This window comes from Siniperca chuatsi, linkage group LG1 (assembly GCF_020085105.1).
Source record: "Siniperca chuatsi isolate FFG_IHB_CAS linkage group LG1, ASM2008510v1, whole genome shotgun sequence".
Lineage (NCBI taxonomy): Eukaryota > Metazoa > Chordata > Actinopteri > Centrarchiformes > Sinipercidae > Siniperca > Siniperca chuatsi.
This window is the reverse complement of record NC_058042.1, coordinates 36752550-36764495: the sequence shown is the minus strand read 5'-3', so window position 1 is coordinate 36764495 and position 11946 is coordinate 36752550. Positions and strand designations below refer to the sequence as shown.

General features: G+C 43.5%; 1 protein-coding gene across 3 annotated transcripts in view; it reads left to right on the top strand.

Annotated features, from left to right (window-relative positions):
- The first annotated feature begins 247 nt into the window (after positions 1–247).
- The window catches only part of ano1a (anoctamin 1, calcium activated chloride channel a), a 74263-nt gene continuing 62564 nt past the window's right edge, over positions 248–11946 (top strand). For 2 of the 3 annotated variants that reach the window (XM_044196761.1, XM_044196751.1), the window contains exons 1-2: positions 402–2362; positions 7054–7205. In XM_044196761.1, the coding sequence (XP_044052696.1) occupies positions 2293–2362; positions 7054–7205 (222 nt within the window). In that variant the 5' untranslated portion in view covers positions 402–2292. Of the gene's footprint in view, positions 342–401; positions 2363–7053; positions 7206–11946 lie in introns of those variants that run through there. The other variant, XM_044196770.1, reaches the window with a different exon arrangement.

The following is an 11946-nucleotide window of genomic DNA, read 5'->3' as shown; positions in this document are numbered from 1 at the left end:
AGACTCCCTGTAGGCTTGGCTGATATCATGTTGCCTGGGTCCACTAACACAGATAAGAAATAACTACACATAATAGATCACCTATACCGCAATTAAAGACCTGCACAGGTCCGGTTCTTACAGGATACACTATGTTGTAGGTTTATTTTAGAATATGTTCTCTTTGGGTTCTTGGCCAATCAACAGGCCCATGTCTGTTCTCCCAGGCCGCCTTGTGGGAGGAGAGACTTTACCTGAGGAGGCCAGAAGCACTTCCTCCTCCGCCCCTTCTGCACACAGGTGAGTGGGAAGTGTTACCTGGCCAATACCTGCACTTGCTTCTCTTTAACTATGGAAAGAAGGTAAATATACATTTCATATGCCACACATTGCTCTCCTTTACATTAGAAACCCGCCCCTGTTTACCCTTCATTCATTTGCTCTGAGTGTAAATGGCAGCTGGGTACACTTTCTTCCCCTACGCTATATGATCCCTCACGTTTCATTATTCTTGCTGCTCTTTAAACGATAGTGCCACAGTAACTGAGCAGCGTTTTTGGCTACAGTACAAAAATCCCGTGGTACATATTTAGGATGTTCCGATACACACCCACGCTAAGCCTGATTGACGCGTCAGTGTCCTGAGGCGCATTTTTGAACGAGGAGGTTTCCCCGTGTGCTTGATTACGCCAAAGCGAGTCTGTTTGCTCTGTGAATAACATGGGAAGTACTGCAGACAACGTTATTTACACGCTCCTTATCCATTCAGACGGCCCCACAGGTGTGAAGGGCAGCGGGCAGCGGGCTGGTAGTAGATAGAGGGAAAGGAACCGATCACTGAAGAACGCGTTTCCCCTTCGTCGTTGTTGTTTTAGCTGATTCAGCTGATTTAAAACACATGAGCGTCATGTTGATCATTTGCTAATGTGTAAAGTGGTTAGAATGATGTTCCTGGAGGTGTGTATGTGCCCTTGGTTCTCTTTGTGCTGTTTGTCTTTACGCAAGCCCACTACAACATGCGCTCGTGCGCTCTGATCCGCTCGCGCTGCTGGAAGCCCCAGCAGGAGTGGGCGGCACCAGCTGGCGCAGTGATGCTCGAGCCGGAGAACAGCGCTGCATTCAGGTGCCACAGGAAATAACACGCTCACAAGCCTCTTCGTTAAAGCAACTGGAGAGTATGTTCCCCTTTTAACACTTAACACGCACACGCTGCCTTATTTGTACGAAAAGTGACGTCCTTTATAGTCATCATGTACGACTAATGGGGGGTGCGTCGGTTATTAATTTACTGTAAGCAGAAGACTCTCTCTTACTCTAGCCCCAGCGTGTTCCTCTCATGTACTACCATCACATTCATGCCACACAGCTGTGTGTCTGATTTTCAGAAAAAGAAATAACCATCAATCTTTGATACACCTAGAAAGTCATTTAACAAGCTTAATGTAAAAGTGGTTCTCTCACTCTCACCCTAGCCAGAATAGCCTCATTTATAATCAATCAAAACAGTTGACCAAAATAATGTCAGCCCTACTCGAACCAAAAAGCCATTTCATAGTCAACATAAACATTGGCACAGTAGAATTATACCAGTGATATCATACAACCTGCTGTAAAATCTGCCCCACGAGGTGAGGTGAAGCACATTATAGGCTGGAGTTTCATAAGAACGGTTAACTAAACGTCATCTTTTTGAAAATTGCAAAAAAAATAGGATTCACTCCCCAACTCTTGTAGGAATAACTAGTTGAAAACTGAGGCGGACAGTCGTAGGGCATCACCTGAAAGCTGAGATCAGTTGTAGCCAGGTAAGGCAGGAAAGCCACATTTCCATGTTTTCCTGTGGGAATTGAATGCAACATCATTGTAAATCGTTTTGGCGAGCTCCCTGCGCGTTATCACTCTGCTGCGTGTGAGTGGGTCATCTCATTTAGACAGACAGCGTCCTCACAGGGAGGGACGCCTCTTAGCAGAGAATACAGTCATTCTGGCAGATAAAGTCCTGAAGGCAGCATTCATTTCGACCTGAACTGGCTTCTGGAGTCGTCTCATTGAGAGACACACTCTGTGTAGATACAGTCGCTTCATTGGGACAGATAGTTGATTTTGGACACATTCGGCAGGCAGCACTTTCTACAGTAGTCTATCAGCTCTCCAAAAGAATGAATAAGTGGTAGCTCTCCGTCCCGCGTTCCCAGCTACAGCGCACGCGGCTGTGAAGCCACGGAGCACGCGGACAGAGAAGTGCTGTTGCAGAGAGCGAGGGCACCGGAGACCTGCTGGATCTCTGAAGGAACCCCGAGCCTTGGAAACCAAATGCAGCGACAAGAGGATGGCGACGAGCCGGCCGGGAGCTTCCAGCAGCGCGACAGTGCAGAGGAGCCCGGTAAGAGCGCTTCATTCCCGCTGAGATGGCTTTCCAAATTTTGCAAGAAACAGTAATGCGATGATGGTGAGGATGGTTTGTGCGCGCGCGCTGAGACGTACCGAGAGAAAACGAAGCTTTGCATGTGTTGCGCTGGTGTTGGTCCCCGCTGGTGGGTGGAGGTGGCTTGTCGCTGCTGATGCAGCATGGAGGGAGCCGCACATCAGCGCTACCAGGAGTTCATCAAAGTAGCTTGGGGTTGACTGCCACAGTCATTTTAACAAATACTTTCCTTTATTGTTTTAACTTATCCCAACCTTAACCTTAAAGGCAACATGTGTTTCATTTTACGCTGTAGCTCCGCTGGCTTCACCCTGGCCTCATGGGGAATTTATAGAATTTGTATATAAAGTAAATTTATGTGTGCAAGCCTGACCACAAACAACAAACTTGCCTGAAAGCTGGGGCAGGTGGATTTTGAAGGTATCCAACCGAAGTCCCACCCCTCCCTGCAGGCGTCCCCCCAAAGCCCCTCCCCCAAAACACGTATTCATTTTTTCCACTTTGGACAGAGCCAGGCTAGCTGTTTCCCCCTGCTCCCAGTCTTTATGCTAAGCTAGGCTAACCACGTCCTGACTCCAGCTCCAGGCTCTGGCAGGAGAGAGGGACTGATCTTGTCCTCTCAGTGGAGGCCAGAAAGTGGCTAACTAGTCACAGCCCAGCATCAGATGCACACATCCATGATCAGACAGGAGTTTATTCAAATGAACTAATTCATTTACATTTAATATAAAAATAATGATTTACTTCATAAAGTCCCCTTAACTGCAGCATAGGGTCATCAAGCTGGTCCTGTAAGTGGTTTCTATGGATCTCAACATTAGAGTTGCCCACTAAATATAAATGAGAATATCTAATAATAATCTAATAATATTTACCTCTTAAAACACTGCAGACATCAGGTAATGCAATAAGAGCTGTGTCTTGCAGGGTGTAATTAGCAGTTATCTGGTGATACTGATGATCACTACAAACACCCAGATGAGGCACATTAAACTGTGTTCTTTATGATGGTTCCTCCTGAGCTTTAATTCATTAAAAATATCCGTCAGAGTTTTTGGGAAATGATATTCCCTCTGGGATTCAGACAGCTAACTGTGTGTTTTCAGCTTGTTGCTGTGTCTGTGACTGATGTGACTGATATGTTTCCTCTTTGGTCAGAGCATCATTACTTCCTGTTGAAATGTCCGTGTCACTTGGGCTCCCTAAGGAGAATACTGCCTCAAATTGTTTCTTAAATAATACTCAGCTGCAATTGTACAGTAATGACATCAAACTAATCGCATGACAGCTGGATCTCTGCACAAAGAGAACATGCTCATTTTGGGGATATTATACATTTACAGAGGAACAGCTCGTAATATAACAGTTGAGCAAGCAAGGCATCTATCAGTATCCATGGTGACAGCCTTTTCCTGTTAATGGTGGAGTGTGGCGAGTGCATCCCATGTTTATTTCTACCTTTAATGCAGAGAGCCTTCTACAGCTGTGAGTGTGGCTTCATATTAAGAGACATTCTGTAGTGAAGGGCTACTGAGGAGGGATCAGCTTTATGGTTTCCTATAATATTTAGTATAGTGTGAAGTAGTGTTTAGTCTAATATCTGTAGTGTCAGTGTGGATCTGCAGTGGCAGGAAGCTTTGGATGGGAGTCAGACAGCCTATTTTCATCTCCACTGTTAAACAAATACTGAAGTTCAGCTGCAGTTTGAACCAACAGCAGTGCCTGACAGTTCTGCTTCACCTGCACAATGTCACTGAAAGAGACACAAAATGACGACATGTTGTCTGTCGTTTTGTTGCCTCTTTCAATCTGGGGGTCTTGCTATGTAGGAGGGGGTGGGAGCCTTTAACTGTGGGTGCATAGGGGCCCATTGTCTCATAATCCGTGCATGGTAATGCCCTTGACACATGCAGACTTTGCAGGAATTTCTTCTTCACTATGACAGCCATTCAAAAGTACAATTTAGAAAAAAATCTAGTAGAAACAGGATTTTCATAAGGCAGTGTTGGGATTAACAATGGTTAAAGGGGGCACCCACTTAATTATGGCAGAATTATCAAAGATAATCATAAATAATGAATAAGTCCTCGGTGGCACAACTCTTCTTAAAGAAGAGAAATGATAGCCAATTAATTGATTAAGTCTCATAAAATACACTAAACTATCCATTTGGAACTCAGATTAATAATTCAATTATTAACTATAACCATAATTACCATAATAGCTAGTAGGTTGAAGGATTTGGAGTTCAACATAGAAAAGTTTGGCAATTACTCGCTGAAACATTAAAGATGCCAGCATAATTATACACAAGCATTTATTAAAGATAATAAAGCATTAACACTCAATATGAAATAATCTATCTAATATAATAATAATAATAATAATAATAATAATAATAATAATAATAATAATAATAAAAAACTTTATTTTTAGAACACTTATCAAAACAAAGTACAAAGTGCTTCACAGAGAGAGAAATAAAATACCACAGTGAATAAGAAAATACATAAAAGCAATAAACTAAATAGCCAGTTCAGGTAAAATCAGGATCTGCTTTCCAATAAAAATGTGTTTTGAGAAGAGACTTAAAAGAAGACTCTGACTCAGACAACCTCATTTCTTTGGGCAAGTTGTTCCAGAGCCTCAGGGCCCTGATGGCAAAAGCTCTGTCCCCCTTAGTTTTCATCCTGGACTCAGGAACAGACAGAAGACCATTGCCTGAAGATCTCAAACTACGTGAAGGTTCATAAGGGATTACAAGGTCTAAAATATAGTCTGGAGCCATGAAGAGCCTTAATCAAGTAATCAACAAGATCTTAAAATCAATCCTAAAACAAACAGGGAGCCAATGTAAAGAGGCTGAAACAGGTGTGATGTGGTCGTACTTCTTGGTCCTGGTTAAAAGCCGAGCAGCTGAGTTCTGTACAGTCTGCAGTCTGTTGCAGAGTTTTTTGATTAAGACAAGTGTTAGAATAATCGAGGCGTGAGGAGATAAAAGCATGCACAACAGTTTCTGCATCACTAAGATTTAAAATAGATTTTTGCAATGTTTCTGAGGTGATAAAAACGTGATTGGACAAGCTTAGTGATATGTTGCTCAAAACATAAATTGCTATCAAACAGGACACCAAGATTTCTTGCAACAGGCATGATATGTTGTGACAGGTTACCAGTAGATGGCAGTATTTGTTTAGTGATGTGTTGGGGCCCAATAACAAGGATTTCAGTTTTATTTGAGTTGAGCTGAAGAAAATGTATTGACATCCAATTTTTTATGTCAGAAAGGCAGTCCTGCAAAGAACTCAGCATACAGTGGGCTTGACGTTAGTGGGCTTGACAGGGAGGTACAACTGAGTGTCATCCGCATAACAATGAAAAGAAATCCCATGTCTGCGGATGACATCACCCAAGGGAAGCATGTATAAGGAGAACAGTATTGGTGCCAGAATTGAACCTTGAGGCACACCGTATCAACACCGAATCAACCAAATCGTTGGTGTTGGAGGAATCAGGAAACACATTGCCAATTGAACTATGTACAGAATTTAGAGGCACTATGCCCATTAAGGGCACGTGTGTACTTAGAGCGGGATAATTTAGTACTAGCAGCCTGTAATTCACAGTTAAAAGCAATGCATAGGTGTGAGTGTGTGTGAGCGTCCAAGATGGCTGCTTGGATGTAAAATGGTGTCAAGCAAAAGAATGGGTGGATGTTTCTTTGTTCTGCCTCTGTATGTCTCGCATGCATGAGTGCATGTGGTCAGCGACAAAGAAGCATGTGAGGGGGAGCTTCAAAGTTTCTCTCCGCCGTGTGTGTGGTTGTGTTTATGTCAAATTAGAGGTGTATATGTGTGATCTGTTTAGGGTAACGGTGCCGAGTTTAGAGGAGTTAGTTAGCATGCAAAGACTGTCTGTGTGGAGCATAACATAACTAACATCAACTTAGCATGTGGTTACCAAATTAACCTAGATAAACACGTCACAACAACAAAACCTCTGAAAAAATACATGTACATCCGTACATGTACATCCGTTAGCCGGCGGTCCGTTGTTGTGTACGGGCCAGGCAGGGGAGAATGGTGGTTGAAGAAGAGTCTTTTGCTGTGCAGTGTCCGCTTGTAGAGATCGGAGGAAGCCGGTCGCTCGTCTTTGTTGTCCTCTGCGTTACCTTGCTTCGTGCTTCTTAAAGTTAGCTGTGCAATAGCTGTTGGCGCTAAACTTTATTTCAGAGATCTAACAGGCCTTCGCAGTGCTGCTGTAGATCAGGAGAGTTTGGGGCTGCTGCGTGTTTCTGTTTCCGAGCAGATTACACGGAGGTGGTCGCAGACAACTGCCTGCTACGTGCTGGAGGCGAAGCCAGGAGAAAAGAGACAGAACAAATCGCTGACCTTGTTATTGACCTGGTGGCATCCGGGTCACAGGTCAGACTGGCCAATGCTGCGTTCAATGGGTCTCAGGATTGTGGGACAAAAGAGAATGCAGTCTAAAACGAAAGTTCAGTTAACAATCACCCAAATGAATGAATTCATCTGTGGAGTCCCAACAGCAGTCTGGTAATGGGCTTTAAATTCAGCATGGGCAGGGCTATCTTCAAGATAATAACACACATGGCTAATGCCAAATCCATCTCTCTGTGCCTCTCACAGGTTTTCCTCCCCTGGTTTGTGAGCACTCAGGCAGCCTGCAGCAGGAGGATCCCGCCATGAAGAGGAGTGACAACTACCTGCCAGTCCCTGGTGAAGAGAAGAACCTGGATGTGGACTTTGTCAACATCAAGGCCAGGAGCAATGAGTCCATAGTAAGACGCTACATCGATGTTATCATTCCAGTGTTGCTGGGTTATGGCAGGTGGTGTAGCTCAGTGTCTCAGGGAAGTGGCCGCTGATCAGTAAAATGTTTTACCATGAGAATAGTTAAATAGGTGCAACGTGAAATATTATTGAAATATTGATGCTAAAAATAATTAGCCTTTAAGAAACAAGTCAAAAGAAACTCATTTTTAAAGATGAAAGCATATAAACATTTGTGATTCAGCATACAGTGGTGTGAAAGTGTTTGCCCCCTTCCTGATTTCTTGTTTTTTTTGCATGTTTGTCACACTTAAATGTTTCAGAACATCAAACAAATTTAAATATTAGTCAAAGATAACACAAGTAAACACAAAATGCAGTTTTTAAATGAAGGTTGTTATTATTAAGGGTAAACAAAATCCAAACCTACATGGCCCTGTGTGAAAAAGTGATTTCTCCCTAAACCTAATAACTGGTTGGGCCACCCTTAGCAGCAACAACTGCAATCAAGCGTTTGCGATAACTTGCAACTTGCAGCCTTTTACAGCGCTGTGGAGGAATTTTGGCCCACTCATCTTTGCAGAATTGTTGTAATTCAGCCACATTGGAGGGTTTTCGAGCATGAACTGCCTTTTTAAGGTCATGCCACAACATCTCAATAGGATTCAGGTCAGGACTTTGACTAGGCCATTCCAAAGTCTTCATTTTGTTCTTCTTCAGCCATACAGAGACCCCACAACAACATCCAAAGAACTGGCCTCAGTTAAGGTCAGTGTTCATGACTCCACCATAAGAAAGAGACTGGGCAAAAATGGCCTGCATGGCAGAGCTCCAAGACGAAAACCACTGCTGAGCAAAAAGACTCGTCTCATTTTTGCCAGAAAACATCTTGATGATCCCCAAGACTTTTGGGAAAATACTCTGTGGACTGACGAGACAAAAGTTGAACATTTTGGAAGGTGTGTTCCTTTACATCTGGTGTAAAAGTAACACCGCATTTCAGAAAAAGAACATCATACCAACAGTAAAATATGGTGGTGGTAGTGTGATGATCTGGGGCTGGTTTTTTTGCTCAGTCATGCTGTTCTGAATTAATCTAAAAGGGGTTGTGAGTGGTCAAAAGGGCCTGTAATAGGTAATTAGATATTAGATATTTTAATACTTTAAATTCTAGTAATGTAAAGTGGAACACACACTGCTGCCGCAGCATATGACTCGTCAAGTGCCGCCCCTAGCACCAATAGGAGGCGCCGCGCTGCAGTGCGTCAACAACTGTCTCTGCTCATCCATTGACCTACACCATAGACTGTATATGCATATATTATATATAGTCAATGAACTACACACGAAGACAAAATGAAAGACAATGTGAGTTGTGTCTGTGGTAAAAGTTGTGGCTATAAAAACAGAAGGAGGAAGATTTTTTGGGAGGGGGCCTGGTGCCACTTTTTACAGCATTCAGGGTATGGGTGTGCCATATCAAATCGTTCGTAATAATACCGGTATAATTTTTTATGTGATAAAAATCAGATTGTGATATTGGCAACATTCTGACTTGTTGCCTTATATATTAACGGTGCCATCTGCGATCGATTAACAAGTGGACAGTCTCCCCTCGCTCTGCTCCTCCCCTGCGGTCTACTGACAATCGCACATGCTCTGCAGAGAAACACAGAGAGAGAGAGAGCCTCCTGCTTAGGCCGTTGTTTAGTAAAAGCTTGTGCGTGCACCTGTTGGTGCCGATGTCATTTGGTGCCACGTTGGTTTAGATAGTTTTGATGTGTGTGTGTATATATATGTATATATGTTTTTCAGGATTTTTGTCATATCGTCAAGAATATCGTTATCGCAGAAATACCCTGAAATATCTTGATATTATTTTAGGGTCATATCACCCACCCCTAATTCAGTGAGATGAGAGATTTCTTTCCAAATCTCCTGAAATTTGGTTCATAATTGGCCCATCTACTAACAGTGTAGGTAAATAGGAAACCTCCTGCAGGTAAAAATGTAACAGACGTGTGTGTGTGGCAGGGCCTTATGGCTATGTAGTGTGTGACGATCTGCGTGTGGTGGGAATTGGGGGAATACTGGCTGACTGTAACCGCTCAGTGTAGGCATGGATAGGTGCCCGCCTGGTGTCAGCCGCTTTGACAGTCACTACAAGCATATTAATGCCTCTTTGAAAGCATTTCTGTGTGGGAAACTGTGCTAGCATCTCTTCATCTTCACTGAAGATAAATAGATCTTTTGTTCATGTACAACAGCACCCCTCTGCCAGCATCTGTGAAGGCTTGTTAACGTTAGTAGCTACATTACCGTTACAAGGCTAAATTAGCTTAGATCCAGAGGTCTCTCAACCATAGTTCAGAGCCGCAGATCTGACAATGAGACAAGAGTCTTAATCTAGCAATGCATACAGTATATTACATGTATGTAGCTTTTCATAGTATTAGCTGTCCATGAAAGTAAGAAATAAATTCATTTGCATGCTTGGACTTGGACTGTCTTGTATGAAGTAATTAAGATCCAAGGGAGACTGCTAAGATGGATTTTAATTTAAATCTAATGTCTGTAAGGGAAAAGTTTTCATTAAAATCTTGTTGACACATATTGTACACACAGTCAATGTGCTGATACAACATTTACACACACAATAAAAACAAAATGAAGAAAATTCCCACAGACAGCAACTGTATCTCAAAGCATCGGTGTCGTTTACTCTGCTTTGTTGTGTTATGAGGACTGATATAAGGTCAGGGGCACATACAGTTAGGCCAACTGTATGTGCCCCAATTGTATGTGTATGTATTTATATCTTTATTGCATTCATAAAATGAATTTGTTGACTTTTCATATAAATGAATGTACAGTTTTCTGTTCTGTATAATAACACAGTAGTGATCTGGGCTATATCCATTTCCTTGGGAGCGTGAGTGTGGTCTGTAATTTTCATGGTAATTTGCCTGGTAGATTATGAGATATCTTGTGTACAAAGCTGACATTTTGTCCTAAGTGTGGGGCTAGAGGAGAGCTCATGGAATGTCCAAAATGGGAAGGGGTCATGGTAAAGTTAAATGTGGGCCTTAAGCTGCACTAATCAATATTTTTATTTTAACAATGGGTCTAATGACTACATCTAATGTGTGAAACGGGTTGCTCATAGTGACAACCCCACAGAGAGCTGTTTTTAGAGAAAAAGCTGTAAAAAGCCACGAGCTGCTCAGCAGCAAACAGCAGACAGACGCAGTCAGAGAGCAGCTGCTGAACATAGTGGAGCGTTTAGCAGCTAAAGAGCCAGATGTTTCCCCCAGGAGCTGCTGGAGACCAAACAGAGCTAACAGAGAGAAGACTGGACTGACGTTCATCAGGTGACGCGAACACAACTCCTGATGAAGCATCATGTTGCTCTGTAGCTGCTGGATGTGGAAATACGCAGCTGCTTGCTAACAAGTTCATGTCTTAAAAAGGTCATGATATGTCATTGTTGTGTTTACAGCCTGCTGTGTGGCCCCCAGTGGCCAACATAAATTATTGCAGGTTGAATGATCTATTAAATATTGTATTCCCTTAATCACAACTAAAATGTCTCACTATCGTGCATTAGTCTTCTGTACTTCACGGTCTATTCAAGTCTGTTTGATAATGACAATTATTCTTGGTCTTGAGGGAAAGAAGTGACCATATGAAAATTTGTTACCTCGACATAATGAAATAATGAATAAAGGATGAATAATGGAATTTTAATTTGATATCTTTAAAACCATAAATATTAGCACAGCAATACATAATTTGCTGTCCTGAGAAAATTTGGTAAGATTAATCAGATGATAATTAAATCATTATCTTGGGATGACAAGCTGAAAAAATATTTTATAATTAGTCCTAAATCAGGCCTAACAGAAATGGCCACTTTCAGTGCATATGAAATAGAGTAGAGAATAGCTTAAGAGTTCATTTGCAGAATTGATAATTAAGGGTGGTCACTGGTGCAAAGGACTAAATAGGATCAAAGGCCAAGGGCCAAGTTTAAGACCTCGGGCGGACGGCCCGGGGGCTGGACATGTGCAGAGCTGATCTCATGAGGTCTGATGAAGAGCGACACCATCTGGAGGCCTGGCGTAATGCCGGTGGCACAGGAGGGAGGTCCCAGGAGGCCAGCGGCTAAGAAGGAGAGTCACAGGAGGCTAGTGGCGAAGACGGAGTCCCTTCTGGAGGCCGGCGGCGAAGACGGAGTCCCTTCTGGAGGCCGGCGAACCAGATCAGGGCCCAGCAACAGGACAGCAGGACAGGGAACCAGCGGCAGGACAGCAGGAAAGGAAGCCGGCGATGGAGAGACTGGTAGAGGAGCTGGCAGAACCAGTAATGTCTGGGAACCCAGAGCCTACCACTCTGGCAGAAAAGGAGGATACTGCTGCGATCCAGCAGAGAATTCAGTGGCATGCAGCGACCCAGCAGACGGTTCTGCAGTCCAACCAGGGCAGGAGGCGGCTGCGATCCAGCGGCGACTAGGGAAGGCTGCTGCTGCGATCCAGCCAGGAGTCCAGGAGGCTGCTGCGATCCAGCCGGGCGCCCAGGGACTGGGGGCTGCTGCGATCCAGCAGGGCGCCCAGGAACTGGGGGGAAATCACTCAAGGCAGGAACAACAATGATCCAACACTGAACAAAGACAGAGACACTGACTAAATACCCTAAGGGAGGTGAAACAACGAGACACAGGTGCAAACAATCAAGGAAGGGCCAACAATC